This window comes from Panicum virgatum, chromosome 3K, assembly GCF_016808335.1.
Source record: "Panicum virgatum strain AP13 chromosome 3K, P.virgatum_v5, whole genome shotgun sequence".
In the NCBI taxonomy this organism is placed as follows: Eukaryota; Viridiplantae; Streptophyta; class Magnoliopsida; order Poales; family Poaceae; genus Panicum; species Panicum virgatum.
Window position 1 is genome coordinate 19325361 of NC_053138.1, and position 17625 is coordinate 19342985.

Sequence of the window (17625 nt, forward strand, 5' to 3'; positions counted from 1 at the left end):
CATATCTCTCGCTCCGGTTCAATATAAATCACACATGTCACTCCATATTGCCTACCTAAGGCTCTCCACAATGTAGCAGTGATGCCTAAACTGAAAAGAGCTTTATTGTACGAAATGAGTATTGCTCTTGTTCTGTTGCAGTGGGAGGCATCACTTCTTGGTCCCATGGTACAAGTAAAAGCAAATAAACAATGAAGCAATGAGCCCTCATGGAGAGTAGAGGATGGGGAATCTTTTTTTTCCTTTGTTTAACCATTGGGCATCGATGCCTGTATATGCATCGCTTATATTTTTCTTACCTGTGGCATCACTCTAGCACCACTAGTTGCAGTGTGGGAAGTGAAGCCCGGATACTCTCTCCATTTAGAGCTTCATTTAAAGCCAACACTGCGGAGGGCCTAAATCGTTATCTTCTCATTATTATACTTGCTCTAAGCCCATCGACATAAACTATGCGAGCCAAGACTTCCTCCCTGCATACACTCTTTCGGGAAAAGTCCCAATCCATGAGGCAATTGATGTTGAAAACTTGTCAGAGCCGTCACCCAATTTGAAGTTGAACAAAGCAGACTGCCGCTGTGCATCTGCTGGAACCAACGGGCTTCTTCGCCTGCTCGCCTGCTCGGGAGACAAGAAACTTGGAGGGAAGGGGAGCGGCAGATTCATCAGTTTCTGGCGATCTTAGCATCTAGTTGGTGTTTTCCTGAACCTCTCGTTGTGCGTGTTGAGCGGACGTGCTTAGAATATGCGTAAAACCTTTAAGACTGTGCCATTTTCTTCTTTTTCTGAGAAGATAAATGGAGGGTGTATCCCTTTTCTCTAAAAAAAAAGTTGAACAAAGCAGAAATCAAGTGACACGTCCTACAATTGAGAAATCAGTGCTCAAGAGGCCCAAAAACTCGACCGCCCCCTAGCTTTTCATGAAATAAAATGCTCGCATACTAAACAGGTGCATAAGGAGCATAATGTAGAAAACTGCTACATTATGGGTGCCTAAGGAGTATAGATCTTCATTTCGAAAAAAAAAGAAACTGCTACAGATGCCGCCATGCCGCAATTGTACAAACCTTTCCGGCCGGTCGGCCCGCGAAAAAAGTACTTGGTGGGCCGCAAACAGGGCACTTCTATGCTGTTCATATATACGGGCTTTGTGCGTCCAGGGCCAGGTTTTTATGTAGGCATGTAGCCCATCTTGTATTTGTGGGCCGCCCACACGATCAGAGAGTGAGTGTATCTCTCGGACTCGGAAGATACTCGACCAGTAGCCGGCTAGCATAGGCCCAACACCGCAAGGCTGCTGCTTGTCCGGCCGGCTCATCCACCGCCGTGGTTGAACGCTCGAGCAGGTCGGGACGGTGTGCCACCACCACCCTTGGTGAGGAAAAATTACTGGGAGGCGCCACCCAGAATACGAAACAAAGCAAAGCACAGCACCGCCCGGCGGCACAGCGGGGACACCCGGCGCCACGCCACCTACCAACCGCGCACGCAACGGCCAGAGCCAGCGGCCGTTAACCGCGGCGCGGCGGCTGCGCCGGCGCGGCCTCGGGTCGGTTCGCGACTTCGCGCCACCGCTCCATGCCTCCGTACCGCGCCCGCCCGCCGGCCTGGGCCGCGACAACGGTCACCGGCACCGCCTCTGCGGATCCAATCGCGAGGGGGCATCTGTGGTCGCCGCCGCTGGTCCCGCGTCGCGGATTCCGAAGAGATCACCTCGTGAGCCTCATGTGTCGGTGTCGGCATGTCTCGCCGGACACGTCGCCCGATCCCCCATGGGGCGATGGGACAAGCCAGAAAGGCCAGAAGCCCAGAACCCTCGCCGGCTCCTCGCCCTAGAGGACCCCAGCGTCCCACCGGGAAAAACCTGGAACATCATGGTGCCTCCAGTAGATCGGCAACGGTTCTACCGCAACCCACGCTCACCCCAGCCCAGATTTCGCAACGTGCTAGGCAATGAATAATGTGAGCTGAACACCAAACATGTGAGCTGAATCTGATCAGGCTGTACCCAAACGTGCAGTGTGCCAACACGAGACGCACTTGCTTTGCAGAGCTCCAGTGAAGCAGACCCCAGGGCACGGAAAGTGGCCGCCGCCACGAACAACTAGCATAGTACAGTAACACAGCCTAGCATAACATAACAGAGCATAGCAACAAAAGCCGAAAAAGAAAAAAAAAAAGGACGGGTGAACACGGCGACACGTATGTCCGGAACTACAAAAGAATCCCCTAGATCTCTACCAGTACAGAGCACCACATGGCGGCCACCAGCACGAGGTCCGTTGGGATGGTAGTAGTAGCCCGTGCCAGTGGCTACCACCGCTACCAGCCGCTACACCGCGATGGCTTGTGATCGATCAAAAACCCAGCAGGCTCGGAAAGGCGCGCGCGGCGGCGGCCAAAGCGGGCGCCGGCAGGCGTGCCCGCGGAACCCGCTACTGCACCCCCTCCTTCAAGAGCTGGCAGCGCGCGCCGGCGCTCAGCGGCGGAGGAGGGGCGCCGCGGCGGCCAGGAGAAAGGCGGCGGCGACGTGGCGCCCGGCCACGACCGGGGCGGCGGCGCCGTTGTAGTCGGGGCCTGTCGGGCCGTACGCGCCCGTGCCGCCGAACGGTGGGCTCAGGGTGCTCCCGCTCCCGGGGGTCGTGACACCCGCGCCCGCGCCGGTGCCCGCTCCCATGCCACCAGTGCCCGCTCCAGTGCCAGCGCCGGTGCCTGCTCCTGTGCCCGCGCCGGTGCCCATGCCGCCGGTGCCGGCGCCGGCACCTGTCCCGCCGGTGCCCATGCCGCCGCCGCCGGCGCCTGTCCCGCCGGTGCCCATGCCGCCGCCGCCGGTGCCAACGCTGCTGCAAAACGAATCAATAGCAGGAAACGTTAGTCGCATGAAAGAGCCACGCTTTAGCTGTATCGTGCACCGAAAAATCTGGGGATATCCGCATGCTTTGCTTGGCAAAAGAGAGCTTTGGGTGAGCGGATGGAACCGCGGATGCATCGACACCGGCGCACTTGGGGTCCAGCAGGTTCAGTGTACTTTGGCTAAAGCGGCGGGCCGGCCAGCGGGCTTTCGCTCGTTAAAGACACTGCTTTAAGCTCGGACCGGAGGATCCGTTTCAGATGCCCTTTATTTTTCACATGGGCAAAGAACTCGATGCCGGGAACAATACACTGCAGCTGCTGCTAAAGATGGACACTTTAGAATTCTTTTGTTCGGATTTGGCATTGCAAGCTTGCAACTTGCTGCATAATATTCGAGCTCGTGTACTGGTTACTGGAGTGTAACATTATTCAAGGCCTCAGTGAGTTAAATTAATGTCATCTGTGTGACTTGACTGTGCACGGCCGTAAGTTCCCCATGTACAGAACCTGAACTTTGAAGCGCAAGTATGCCAAATATACTGCGTCCGCTTAGGATACTCGACTTCCCAGATTCCAACTACACTATTACTTAGGAGTATTCAGCAAGCAGTAAACAAGACACTACCATGTTCCTAGTTCTACACTTGGACAGTTATGCTATGTGCATCAAATGGCGGAGATGGATGCGAGAAGGCTCTGGTTTTACCTGGGTCCAGAGGCGAACTTGCAGGTGCCGGAGCTGGGGTCGGTGGTGGTGAGGGTGGCGACGCCGCCGAAGTCGCAGGTGGCGCCCATGGAGCTCCTGCTCTGGAAGTAGCTGTTGCAGATGTAGGAGCAGACGGCCACCTTGTTGCCGTTGCCGTAGCACGGCCCGCCCTGCGCGGTCTGGGCGCAGTCGGCGCCCTTGCTGCAGGCGTAGTCGATCGCCTTCTGCATCATCGCGTCCGGGGTGCCCGGCTTGCACACGCAGAACGCCGCATCTGCGCGCAGACAGAGGAACAGCTTACTTCAAATCTGACACTAGCTATGGGGGCAAAAGATCTCTATACAACTGGTTGCAGTTGGGCATCAGAGCTCCGTAGACATGCATGGATTCCGTCCATTTCTATGCGCATCCAACTTGCCCAAGAACAAGTGTTACTAGGAAAGTACTAAATGACTAGAAAGGAAAAATAAACGGATTTCTTTGTCCCTAAGAATCCCATCCCAGGATCCAACAAATGCCTGGAGAACCAGATAGCAGCTGAGCCGAATAACTACCGCTTCAAGAAGCACGCTGGTCGGAGCTCAAGGGCAAAAGATTTCAGGATGCTACTACAGACCGGGGGCAAACATTGAAGGAAGGGGGCAGAAAACTCTTAGACACCCGGCGCTTCGAGCAGAGAGCTAGCTAAGCTGCACAGATCCGGAGCTCACTCACCTGAGCCTGCGAACATGGCCAGCAGCAGCAGGAGAAGCAGGGGAACCGCCATGGCTGCAAGAGCTCGAGCTCTCTCGACCAGACCGCGGGTGAACACTCTAGAGCGAGCGAGCAGCTACTGCGGAAGCAAGCAATGGGGGACAGCTCGGGGTGGGGAGTGGTGGGCAGCGTCGTCAAGCTCTGTGAGCGCGTCACCCCCTTTTTATCGACGGAGCACCGACCACACACCGAAGCGGCGCCCCAATTTTTTTTTCCCGTTTCCCCCTGCGACGCCACCGTGCGCGTGGCCGTGCAGGGTGACTGACGGAGTGGGTGCCCGTGCCGGGCCGTGCCCCTTTGGGCGGGGAGCCCGGCCGTGTCCGGACGCCAACGGCTCGATTTCGCCCGCGAGCAAAAGCCACACAGCCAGGGCAGTGGTGACCAGGGTTAACCATTTCGTTTTCCGGTCAAATCCCGGTGTTTAGCGGAAACGGAATTCCGTTCCGAAATTTCGGTGAATTTCGATCGAAATTTGTTGAATTTTGAATTTGAAAACGAAATATACCGAAAAATATCGAAATTTCGAATCCCGGTAACTAGCGGAAACGAAAAAATTTCCGAAATTTCGCCGAAATTGTTAACCCTGGTGGTGACTCATCATCGTCTGTTCTCTTTCGCTGTGCGTGTGTCAGCCAAAGGCCAGAGAGAGAGGGGGTGCGTGCACGCCGAGCGGCGGCCGGGCCTGCGCTGTCCTGCTTTGGCATGGCATGGCATGGGAGCCGATGCGGCCCTGTGTTCTGGGGGCCTGGCTGGCTTTTGGCTCGCATTCGCATCGAGATGGTGGTGGCGACGGGCGGGGGCAAAACCGGCAATTGCCGCCGCCTGAGAAGTTTCAACGTTCGGATGCAGGTTGTCTGCTTGACCGCTTTGCGTCCCCAAGGATTCTTTTTAGTGGTGGGCATAGCATAACCCTGCCCGGCCCCTTCTGCAGTAAAGAAAGGTTTGAGTAGTGGTAAACTTTTTGTTCTCCCTTTTTAATTTTTTGGTATGGAATGATTGTCGCGGCTAAGATTTAGGTCGGCAAACGGGTGAGACAAGTACCGGTTTGAACCGTAAAGAATCACGAAACTTGAAATTTGGGGTTGGGTCCAACCAGTTTGGTTTGGCTCAGTTCCTATCGATTTTGAACGGTTAGTATGAGTTTGCCACTATAGTAGCATCTGACCTATCGACCTTTGTATTTGGACTAAAAACAATGTTTTCTTGCTAGAAAAAAAATGAAGTTTTATGGTAGCAACCAAATATTCAACTTAGAATGGCCAGGTTTCTAGTAGTAAAGCCGTCTTCTCACATTCTCTTTCTTCCACGTAAGCAGAATGATGAGTTGGACTTCTATGAGGTAACTGAGGTGGTCTTGTTGGAGGAGGCTGAACACACTAACACGTATATATTGCATACTAGGTAAACCGCGCGCTACGCCGCGCCTAGTTAAAAATATGGAGCAAAATAGTTGATGAGTTGAAACTTTTCATTGCATAGAATTGCTCAATTGCATAAACTGAAGTTCAGTATTTCAGATCATGGCATAATGAATTTTGAGGAACAAAAGCTCAGAGTTTCAGTTCATGTCGCAATCAAATGTTGGATCTGGAGAATCGAAATTACATGAAAGAAGCTTTAGAATAGCACAACAAAATAGACTATTCTCTTTGTTTGGATCGACCACATCAGGTTCTTGGAAAAGGACAGCTGTTGTGTCTCCGTAATCACGTGCTCTTTGTACAGTTGCTGTGATTCCATATTATGGAAAAGAATGACCTTCCTCTAGGCATCGGCAGAGATCTCCAGAGCTTGTACAGGGAGGAAAAATCATTTCTTGATAAAAACAATCTGACGGTTATGTAATCACGTGCTCTTTGTACAGTTGCTGTGATTCCATATTATGGAAAAGAATGACCTTCCTCTAGGCATCAGCAGAGATCTCCAGAGCTTGTACAGGGAGGAAAAATCATTTCTTGATAAAAACAATCTGACGGTTATGTACCTACAAAACAAAAGGCACTACTCACTGCAATCTATGAAGCAGGATCTATCCTCCATGCCTCTTATTTATTAAGGGACAAAGGAAATAACAACGTATGGTATGCATCAAAAAGTTCTATGTGCAACTTAGCATGCTGCTGGAGGCTGGACATTCTATCGAACTCGCTACAGGTAGTAGAGGTGCGTTGTCGGACTCTGTTTAATGAGAAATTGTACCTTGCAAAGTCCTGAAAGAAATATAGAGGTAATTTAAGCTCACTCGAATATCTACAGTTCTGAAATAGCTGAACTTCAAGCTGACTGCGCAGAGATGATATATATGTTTGAAGTATAGCAAGCAGCGGTTCATGAATTGGCTTCTCCTGTCACAGAAAGCAAATCATAGCTTAGTCCAACCTACATGATCAATTTTTGGTATAAGCAGCACCAGGTCATTCACTTATATGGCCAGAAGAAAACCTGCCTTTCCAAAACTATTCCATGCTATTTGTAATTTTCAAGCTCAGTGCTCATACCACATTATGAGAAAACACCTTCTGTTGCATAAGTTTACCTGGTGTAGGCATGTGTGGCCATATGATATGTAAGCAAAGCTAAAATTAAACTCGCATCAGTTTCGTAAAGTGCGACATTGAGTTCCTGGAAAATCAAAGTGGGTAAATCATGGAACTATATGTGACCATCTCTCAGTTTCGCGGTGTTAGATTCTATCTCTACACAAGGTCCCTAGCACAGCGCTCTCAGGACCATCTTTCATGAGATCCACAACTTTAAAAATACATTGACATATTACTCTGCTTTCAAGAAGTCGGTTAATCCCAATCTAAATGTTCATTATACACCAAATTCCTCCTTTTCTTGCCTTTGTAAAAATAATTCAGTAAAAGTCAATGCAAGGTAAAACAAATTGCTTCTAGGAGCACACTATAAATTCTGAATGAACCACTACTCCGATCTCTCTAACTCCAAACTGCTAGACTTGTACATGAATTTAGTCTTCACCTCAATCTGATAAGCACTCAAAGACTCAAAAGTACATATTGTGTCGATAGCGATAAGCACTTGAAGACTTATACACCTGCGAGTTTGGTATATCGACACTTTAGCACTAACTAACCAAGTGTACATCCTAAACCTGAGTAGTCCTTCCCTCCTGTTTGCTTGCTATCTTAAGGAGTTTAGTTTTATGTCATATAAACAAAAATCAAACAAAACCATTTACATCAAAACTGTACTGTCTGCACTGAACGGAGTATAGCTGGATTCATGTTTACCTACCATTGCAATGCTCTGCCTTCCCAGCATGAATGTTTTAACAATTAAGAAGGTTAGACTAACTCAGGTAGATATTGTATGTGTAACCACTTGATTAGTATTTCAGATCAAATTAAACTACCAAGTCCAGAAACAGACCTGTGTTGCCATTATATGCCCGTAGTATTTGTCAAGATGTCAACATAAGGTCATATTTGTCGCAATTCCCGTAGAATCATTCGTTACTGACCCTATGCAATACATACCAATGTCTCTCCACAATCTGATTTCAAGTGCATTTTGCATCCAATTTCAATAATATAACTAATCTACTATCAACCATAGAGGAACTATGTGCAATAACACACACACACAGAGAGAGAGACCTAGGGTTTGATTCTTACCATTGGGGGATCTCAAGTGGATCCATCAGAGAACACCGGCATGGAGGAGTCGCAAGAGGGGATGGCACTGGAGCCGAAGAAGCAGGACGCAAGGGGGTGCACCGCTGGCCAGAGCCAGCGCGCCAGCTCTGTAGGGGTGCCGGCCCTGCAGTTGTGTGTATGGAAGACACCCGCCTGAGGGACCCCCGCGTGCGGTCCGTGGTGGCCCGCAGGGATGGCTTCGTCGGTGGGGGAGGGCCGGCTGTCGCCAGGGGAGAGCCGCGCAGGGCGGCGGCGACCGCCCAGGGGCGGCGTGGTGATGGGGGAGAGGCGTCGCCGGTCGTGAGGCCGTGGGGAGCACGGTGAGATCCGCCAGGGTGGAGGCCCGCGGCCACCGGGATGGAGCGGGGGTGGGGAGGGCGCGGGTACCTCGGCGGACGACGGCACCGGAGTGCAGAGCCGACCAAATCCGCCACCGGCACGACGCCGGTTGGATCCCTCGCCGGTGGAGGGGTGGACTGGACGACGAGGTCGGAGCGGTGGCGGCGGGGGTCGAGGGGTGGGGAACCCGGGAGGGTTCGGCGGCCAAGGGAGGCGACCGGCGGCAGGGGAGGAGGGCGAGGGTGGAGGAGGACGAGGGGCAGAGAGCTACGGGGTGGGGGCGGGGGCGGGGGCAGAGGGCGGAGGGGCGGCAACGGGGAGCGCTAGGGCTAGGGTTAAGAGAGGGGGTGGGGGAGGTCGGGGGAGGGGGCGCTGGCCGCTGGGGGTGGGAGGCTGTAGCGGGGGGTGGCGCGGCGGGGTTTTTTTTGCAAAAATATATGGACGGCGGGTTGGAATAAAAGAACTTGAAGGGTCTATTTGCAAAAAGACCAAAGAACGGCGCAGATCGACCCCCTGCGACTGATCGGATGGCTCGCGTCGGGCTACTCTCTTCGGGTGACACATGTCGCTCTGGCCTCTGGGGGAGACGGAGCGCTCCCAAGGGTTTCTTCCCACGGCGGATAGGAGTTAGAGTATTCACAATGACGTTTCACATCGGACATGATATATTGGTGCATAACTGGTGATGTCCGACACTAGAGGAGAATATGAGATTGATTTTAAATGCATCTTTCTTGTCAAGTCGTTTTTTTTCAAATTTAGTACCAATGGAAATAGTAGTACAAACAAAAGGACAAATTCGTTTTGTTTTCTAAAAAGAGCCATTTCATACGGTAGTCTAAAATTTTCACATCTATCTATACTATAAAGAACCAAAACAATTGAAAACACTTTCCACCAAGAAAACATCCTCATACCCCTCACAATGACCCCACCTGACATGACCAAACTGGTAGAAAGTTTCCTGGGAGAAGAAAAAACACTATCTACACTATAAAGAACCAAAACAATTGAAAATACTTTTCACCAAATAAACATCCACATATCCCTCACAATAACCCCACCTCTATAGGTGGCCAAACGGGTGGCCCGGCCCGGCACGGGCCCGTCTAAGCACGGCCCATTTAGGCACGACCCACTTAAGCACGAAAATATTAACAGGTCGTGCTGTGCCTGCCCATGGGCTGAAGTGCCGGCCCAGACACGACCCGAAATTGATTTAATCGGGCCGGGCCGGCCCGTTTGGCCCGGCGGCCCGAAAATATTTAAATAGGGTTTGATAATGGATAACATAGTATTTAAACAGGCCTATCGTGCTACCGATCGGGCCGATCGGGCCGCCCTTTTCGGGCCGTGCCTGGACGCGTCCATGGGCTGACAGTGAGGCCCAGGCACGGCCCGGCTATCGTGCCCGTGCCGCACGGAGCCCAATAATAATCGGCCTGGATCGTGCTCGAGTTGGGCTAAATTGGGCCGGGTCTCGGGTCCATGGGCATCGGGCCAAACAGCCATCTATACCCACCTGACAGGATCAAACTGGTAGAAAGTTTGCTGGGAGAAGAAAAAACACTATGCTAGGAAATACTTCTGCCAATTCCCTTTGGTTTTTTTCACCAGACCTCTCGGCTTACCCGTCGCGCGTACCCACTCTTGGGCCCCGCCCGCCGATCTCTTCCCCATCAATTACGCACGCTTACTTATTTGAATTATCAGGGCCTCTTGTTTCCAATCTATTTTATGCCTGACGATCTCATCACCGTTAATTACGCGCACAGCCATATCTGGATTGACAGGTGATTTTGTTTCCATTCTATTTTGCTCCTTCCCTACAGCCTGAAAGCACCACCATCCCTGGTCCTGCATCCTCAACTCGCCGTGCCCCCCGCAGAGTCCACCAAGGCAGCACGGTGAACCCCGACCAGCTGCCAAACGAGCTTCGGCATCCGTGTTGCCTCGACACCAGCAGCTCACCTCGGCGGCGGCGTACCAAATGCTCCGCTTCTGTAAGTCACCATCCCCCTCCAAGGTGGCGGCGGTGCCATGCAAGAACCATAGCACTTGGGGGACGCTTGCTGAATATTGTCGAGATCGATCATAGGGTTTCTAGGATCGACGGGGCAGCTGATGTTCGACCATCAGCTTTCTGGATCGATCTGTGCGTCCCCCGCGCTTTGGTGTTCTACTTCCTTGCCATGGATTGAATTTTCCTTGAGCTAACCTACCATGAGATTCTCATCCATATTGGATTTTGTGCAGCTCCGGATCGAGTTGGCCGTGCGCTGTGCTGACCGTGATGGTGAGGACAGCGACGGCGCCATCGCCAATTAGCCAGCAACGCTGCTAGGTGCCAAGGGATCGACATGACAAGGTAGCCTTCCTAGCCACCTGATAAATCATGTGCAATATTGCCTCCGCCAAGGTTCATTTACCCTTTGACATTTTATTGTACTTCTTTGGCTGAGAAATAGCTACATGCAAGGTGTTCGAGGAAATGCCCATCATCAATCAACCATCAAATTTGTAATGCTCCTGGTCTGAACAGGGCAACCATGACCCCAAGCTGTTCAAGAGCTCCAGCCACGGGGAGCCCTACAAGTTGTGAGTTAATTAGCTAATTGATGAATTAACAAGCATGTTATGGTTGCCAATGGAGTTCACGGTCTGTCTGTCGCTCCTTCTGTTCCACTCAGATTTATTAGAGAGCACCACTGAGGTGCTTGAGAACAAAAAAAAAAAATAGAACACTTTGGGGGCAAGGTAAATCACGTAATCAATCTAACAGATATTTTCGGCAGCTCTTCTTTCTTTTCTTCTTTTCTGATTTGTTTACTATTTATTTTTAGATTTTGGCATTTTATTCTGTCAGCAGCTAGAACAAGACCGGCGGCAAAATGCAAGATGGAAGAATCAGGAGATGATGTCCTGAAGAGACATGATGCTCCAATGGTTAGCTAGCATATCATGTTTTCCCTTCGATTTTAGGTTTATTATTAGACAAGCATATGTACTGTACTTTTGCTTGACTAATATGATATCTAGATAATATTTTTCTCATAGATTTATTGGTACTGAAAATTTCAGATCAATCAACACTGAAATCAAAAGATTTGGTTGTGGGTTCTATTTGATAAAACCTATATACTCACAAGCTTTGATACTGGGCCTGTATGTTGGAATGGTATTCCTTAAGTAATTATTGCAGCATTGCTCGGTGTACCAGGACCAATTAACTATTTCAATAGTGTTACTTCAAAAAAAAACTATTTCAATAGTAGCATTATTTGTATGGTACTTACATAGGGGCCGTTTAGTTCCCAAAAATTTTCACCCAAAAATTTTCAACTCCCCTTTAAATACATGTATGAAGCACTAAATGTAATTAAATAATAAAACTAATTACACAGTTTGGATGTACGTGACGAGACGAATTTTTTAAGCCTAATTAATGCATGATTAGCCATAAGTGCTACAGTAACCCACATGTGCTAATGACGCGGTCAAAGGCCTCAAAAGATTCGTCTCGTGGTTTCCAAGTGAGTTCTGAAATTAGTTTTTTAATAGTACCCGAAAAGCCCTCCCGACATCTGGTCAAATAATCGATGGTCTTCATGAAGGAGTAGCATGTTTGACTTTTGCATGTTGTCATTTTCAAAATAAAATCTAATTCTCGAATTTTTGTTTGAAGTGTCAAAACTATGAATAACACTGTAACTCTAATAAGGGTATGGTTGTACTAATTTATCTGATACACAGTACCTTCATGTTTCAAAATTTGAGTGGACGGTACCTTCCAGTTTACCATAGAATTGTTCTGTACTGAATTTATCCTTGAGGTATATTGTGCAATACTGCAACGATCAATGAATTGAACCGTTTTTCAGTAAAGATGGTTTTGGAGAAATGGTGGTGCTTGCATAATTTTTATATTGTAATACCCGCCCCTTATTGTTAATGTTCCATGTGAAACTATGGCTCTGTTTAGTTTCCAAAAAAAATTTCTACGGTATCCGTCACATCGAATCTTCGGACATATGCATGAAACATTAAATGCAGTTGAAAACAATAACTAATTATATAATATAACAACGAAACGTGCTTAAGTACCAAAACTCAAACTTTTTCGCGAACTGAACACAGCCTGTACTCTCAAGATATGCTGAACCTCATATGGATGGAAGTGCTTTCCACTATTTCAGTGATCATTTGTTTGTTCAATGTCAAATTTGGATGATCTGATACTCAGTTCATGCTTTGAGTGATGAGTACATGATCTTATTCTAATTTCTTTGTAAAGGAGCTGATCTCCATGCTTGCTGATAGCAAAGGAGTTGCGCAAGCATAGTGTACTATGGGGGCTAAATTTCAGTGGTATGTAATTTATAAAATGAGCCTCTCTTTAACTTGAAGTATTATTGATGTAAAATATATTAATGTATCTTAGTGTCATAATTTTTTTCCCCAATTTGCATTTCTGTCCACCTGTGTGCAGGTATCACAAGAACATGGTATTGGTTTCATGATAATAATGCTTGGGTTTTCCTCACGTGCATGCCGCATGTGCATTCTACTAGTTGAATGCTAAAAGATTAGAAAAAAATATAACTAAACCTAGTCTTTATCTTTTTGGGGGTGAATGAGCTGGAATGATTTGCTCAAACTATTAGCAATAAGTTTTGAAAGTGTTTAACAAAATATTACATATCATTGAATGAGGCAATCTAGTAAATAGTGCGAAATATGATAGCTTAGTAGGTAGGTGGTAGGTGACGTGCCCATCAAAGACGAGCAAGACGTCTGTGGTGACTCCGTCAATGTCGAGAATCTGCTGATTCAGTCTCTCGTAGCGGTACAACTGCGTGTGTATGTTCATAGAGGTAAATGTGGAGCGTGTATATTAGCGTCTCGGTCTGTACTGTATTTTAAAAAAATTTATAAAGATTAGAAGGTTAAAGAAAAGGAAAAAGAAAGAGAGGAAGAAAAACAAACATGGGCCGCACTCTACCAAAAAAGATAGGCCGAACTCCTTACCGAAGATGGACCGTGCTGGGCCATGCAATTTCGTGGCGGAGTTGGAAGATGATGTCTCTTCCGCACGCACCCGGCCTCGGCGAATCCAACGCGACGAGCAGCAGGGCGCAGGCCGAGCACGCCGCCGCCGGCTCCCTCCCTACCGCCACCTCCCCCCTCTTTTCTCCGCCGGATCCTCCAACCGCCGTTCCCACCTCGGTGTAGCGGTGGTGCGGCAGGAGTCGATTGGAGTGGAGATCCCTCCGGTCGTGGATTGATTTCGTCCTTTGTTCTTCTCGGCGCAACAGGTGAGGGCGCGGGTTTTTGTTCAAAATTCCTGCCGCATGGACAACGTCGAGTCCGCCCCTGACTCCCCGGTGCAGGCGCCGCCGTCCTCCGCCTCGTCTCTCCCTAAGGTCCCTCTAACCCCTCTCCTCCTCTTCTCTTTCTCAAGGAAGGGGGCGTGTTATCATTTCACTGATTGTTTCCTGTGGTTTTTGGTATGGTAGGAGCAATCGCAGGTGGAGTTGGAGCTGAGGCTTCTCCAGGCTCTCGAGTTCTATCCTCCGTCCAAACTCAAAGGTTGAACCAAACCCGTATCTCCGTTCCTTGCTTGTTTTCCCTTGGAATAATCGTCAGTTTTGGTAACACCCATGCTAATACCACTAATTCACTTAGGGGTAAAATACTAAAATGGGGATACAATGAGTGAGCTATCTGAATACCAATGAACCATATTTTTTCTTTTGAGACAACAAACGAACCATATTCATGCCTGCTAAGGATGGAAATGGTACGGATATTTCCCGACCGTATTCGAATTCGATCCGATTTGGAAGGATTTTATCCGTTCGTATCTGATTCCGGATATTCAATATCCGTAATCAATCCGTATCTGAATACTAAAAAGTTACATTTTTATGATGTTGATATCCATTACAATCTTATCCGGTAAAAGCTAACACTATTCGTATCTGACTCCGTATTCGAACAAAAATATGAAAACAAATACGATATCAACAATATCCGTCCGTATCCAATCCGTTTACATCCTTGCCTGCATATAACAAATGTTGGTGTTTAATAATGCCACAAAAACCTTGTATTTGCACTTTGAAAGTACCAACATGTCCACATTGCTGAATCCATGATAGGTACATTTGCCAAGTAATTTGATGTCCAAGGTTGGAATTGTTTTTGTGGTTTGATGCATAAACTGGAATTAGTATTGTAGAATTGCAGGTGGATTTGGAAATTGAAAAAAATATGCAATTTCCCATTCGACTGGAACCAATTTGGTTCGGAGTTAATCACCTGAGGCACTATCTCCACCTCATTGATGGAGTATGACCAACTGTGAAGCTAGAACGACAACAAGTGGGGTGCACCACTCTGGCACTTCTTATCTTGATATCCTATATGATGCGCCAACATGTATATTACAGGATTTTCTAAAATTTTGGAATATGCCATACAGATTTACACTCCTGAAATCGATGTGATCAAGCCAAGAGCTAAAAGATGCACATTCAGCTCCCTAGATATACTGCAACTATTTTTCTAAACAAATGCGGATAGTTGTGACTTGTGAGTTAATGAAAAGGTTAAAAGCATTGCCAATGATTGCCACGTTCACAGCCGCAAGAGGTTAGACTGTTAGAGGCAGACACCATGCATTCACTGCCTAGTCTCCAACAACGCGATCATGGTGACTGGCCACTAATGATGGTATCACCCACTTGGTACTTGAGAAGTTTGCTGGGCTGAGGAAGCTAGGAATGAAAAGCGCAGGCTTTCTAGAAGGGAAGCACCTGACATGTGAGAGCATTGGTCGATCGAGATTAAGAGCAATCAAACAGGGCATATGTGATAGAGGATGAGCTCAGATCCAGGGAGTGTGTACTGTTAGTGTTGCTGGGCTGCTAGCAAGTTCCTGCCTTACCCTGGGCCAAAGTGTGCTGCTGCTGTTAGTTTTGCTGCTTGGTTGCTTTATGTGTGTGTGTGTGTGTGGTGGTGGGTGGGGGGGGGGGGGGGGGGGGGGGCACAAGTGGTAGAAACTAGAAATTTGAGGGCAGCCACCATTTTTCGCATTTTGCATGTGCACCCAGTTGTCGTTAAGTAGCTTCACACCTGAGTATGACAGTATACATAATTTGTATGGTGTTGTAGAAGAGCATTTAAGTCCTGTGTTCAGTAAAATATCATAGCGGGACACCATTGGCATTCATAGATGATTGCCTATTTTATCAAGTTGTGCTGATAGAGCGCTTTGCAATAGAAGTATAGAAGTTTTTAATCTTTGACAATTGACACAACATAAAATTGGTGCAGAATGACAGATTATATTATATTGCAAGTAAAAGAGCAGTGGTACTTATACATGACCAATGGACACAAGAAGTTCAGGAAAGAAATACTACAAAGAAATAGATAAAATGGATTGTCTGAAAAGAACTGGGAACCAACTAGTTCGTGTCTCTTGTCTAGGATTTGGGAATTCTGGCAAATACTGTTTTGTCTGTCAATGTAAACAATATTCTAAAGAATACCTTTCTTTTATTTACATATGTTCTAATTTTGGCATGCTTGCTTGTAGGTGTTCATCGTCACTTTGTTCTCTATGGCCTCATGGAATATTTGAGAAAAAGGTGGCTGTGTTGGAATCCTTCAATTTCCACCACAATGAAAATATATGGAATCTGGGCTGACAACATATTATATTTTGCAGCCTTGATCGTCAATTCTCTTCTGATGAGGTTTTGCAACTATTGGATCGTTTCTTTAACCTAGAAATGCTGGTAATATGAGAAACCTGATATCTCAAATTCTTATGTTCCCTTTATCCGGGCCTTATATTTGTGTGAATGTAAATGATTGGAATCAATTGGACTTGAGTTGTGCATAAGTTTACCACAATTTCACATTTGTGTCTAGAATCTACAGTGTGGTTGCAACTTGCAAGACTTAATTATTATTTTTTGTTTTGTCGAAACAAATGCAGAAACCAGAGGACGATGAAAAGGACAACTTCAGTCAAGGGGAAGAATTTTCCTTGCCAGAGAGCTTTCTCAACAAGGAAGAATAATAGCAAGTAGCTCATAACATGCTTCACAATGTCATCGAAGGTAGGCATTGTACAGATTCTAAATAATTGAATGGTTCTAGCTTGCTGTTATTTTTTTCATCACGTACGATCGTGTTCGTAAATTGCTCTGGTCTTGCAGGTGCTTTGAGTGTCCTCTGGAAAAGAAATCAGGGAGCTGGTTCTTAGTGACTCCCACTTCCTAGTAGTTGTCGTCTAGGCCATCCGTTGGTAGTAGGCATGGGCACTGAAGGAACACTCAACACATTGCTCAGTTGTGTTCGTGTTTACTGACTTGTACAGATTTTGTTGACTCTTGGATATCCAATCATTGGGTTGCGCGGTTGCTTCCACTAAGCTAAGCATTAGCCTTGCCTTCTAACACAGGCAGAAAAGCAACGCCTCCATATTTCTAGTTACAAGGATTTTGCAATGCACATTTTATTTGTTTCAACTATGTTGTGGGATGCTTATTTTAGTCATTGATGATGGGCATGACTTGTTCTACGCGGGATTGAACCAAAATTGGACTGGGAATAAGAGATAATTAAGAGTAAAATGCACTGGGGTCCTTAAACTAGTTGACATGTTCTGTTTAGGTCCATGAATTTCGAAAATGCATTTTTAGATCCACGATTTATTCAAGTGTGTCACTTGAGGTTCAAAACGCCTCTGACCAGTGTTGACTGCCTACATGGACCGCCACGTCTGATCCAACGTGAGCTTCGCTGGCTCGCCCCCTTCCCCCCTTCATGCTCCGACTCGTCGGCCGGGTCCGCGTGAGGCGGGGTGGGCGGCCCTCGCCCCCTTCCCCACTTCATGCTCCGACTCGCCGGCCGGGTCCGCGTGAGGCGGGGTGGGCGGCCGGCGCGGTGGCGGCGGCGGCGGCCGAGCGGCGCGACGAACGGGCGGCGTGGCGTTGCGGGCGGCCAGGGCGGGGGCAGCCGGCGCGGAGGTGGAGGAGCCACAAGGTGCGGCGCGGAGGCGGCGGAGCAGGTGCGGCCGGCGGAGCGCGCGACGACGATGCTCGAGCTCCGCCACTCCCTATCCTCCGTGCGCCGGTGAGGGCTCGAGCTCCGGGCGGCCCGCGTCTTCTCTCTCCTCGACGGCGGCGTATCGGAGGAGCAGGGGCTCCGATCGAGCTCTCCTCGGCTCCGCGCCCCTCAAGCACCGCCGCGGCGATGGCGAGCTGCGCCGGCCTCCGTCCTTCCCCTTCTCCGGCA

General features: G+C 48.4%; 2 protein-coding genes and 1 long non-coding RNA gene across 4 annotated transcripts; 2 read left to right on the plus strand and 1 right to left on the minus strand.

Moving 5' to 3' along the window:
* Positions 1-2022: 2022 nt before the first annotated feature.
* On the minus strand, positions 2023-4485 carry LOC120698142 (PLASMODESMATA CALLOSE-BINDING PROTEIN 3-like). Its single transcript, XM_039981661.1, has 3 exons — positions 4274-4485; positions 3560-3833; positions 2023-2843 (listed from the first exon to the last, which is right to left on the minus strand). The coding sequence occupies exons 1-3, from the start codon at positions 4323-4325 to the stop codon at positions 2480-2482; spliced, it is 690 nt and encodes a 229-aa protein (XP_039837595.1). The 5' UTR covers positions 4326-4485; the 3' UTR covers positions 2023-2479.
* Positions 4486-9942: 5457 nt separating this feature from the next.
* Positions 9943-12778, plus strand: LOC120698144. 2 transcript variants are annotated; one of them, XR_005684731.1, is made up of 5 exons: positions 9943-10316; positions 10570-10681; positions 10782-11070; positions 11157-11259; positions 12608-12778. It is a non-coding gene; the product is annotated as an uncharacterized LOC120698144 (long non-coding RNA). The 2 variants fall into 2 exon arrangements; XR_005684732.1 differs by lacking the exon at positions 12608-12778 and having other exon boundaries at positions 9947-10316; positions 10782-10911; positions 11004-11070; positions 11157-11441.
* A 518-nt stretch (positions 12779-13296) lies between these two features.
* LOC120698143 lies at positions 13297-16897 on the plus strand. Its single transcript, XM_039981662.1, has 6 exons — positions 13297-13736; positions 13830-13902; positions 15917-15968; positions 16049-16118; positions 16322-16445; positions 16545-16897. Exons 1-5 carry the CDS (start codon positions 13665-13667, stop codon positions 16403-16405), a joined length of 351 nt encoding a protein of 116 aa, XP_039837596.1. The 5' UTR covers positions 13297-13664; the 3' UTR covers positions 16406-16445; positions 16545-16897.
* Positions 16898-17625: the final 728 nt, after the last annotated feature.

Bases quoted from the DNA above. Each gene is read 5' to 3' on its own strand.
- LOC120698143 (XM_039981662.1), top strand. From the start codon at position 13,665: ATGGACAACGTCGAGTCCGCCCCTGACTCCCCGGTGCAGGCGCCGCCG. The intron at 15,969-16,048 runs GTGGCTGTGTTG...TATATTTTGCAG, and splicing joins ATGGAATATTTGAGAAAAAG to CCTTGATCGTCAATTCTCTT. The intron at 16,119-16,321 runs GTAATATGAGAA...AAACAAATGCAG, and splicing joins TCTTTAACCTAGAAATGCTG to AAACCAGAGGACGATGAAAA.
- LOC120698142 (XM_039981661.1), bottom strand. From the start codon at position 4,325: ATGGCGGTTCCCCTGCTTCTCCTGCTGCTGCTGGCCATGTTCGCAGGC. The intron at 3,834-4,273 runs GTGAGTGAGCTC...GTCTGCGCGCAG, and splicing joins GGCCATGTTCGCAGGCTCAG to ATGCGGCGTTCTGCGTGTGC. The intron at 2,844-3,559 runs GTAAAACCAGAG...TTCGTTTTGCAG, and splicing joins AAGTTCGCCTCTGGACCCAG to CAGCGTTGGCACCGGCGGCG.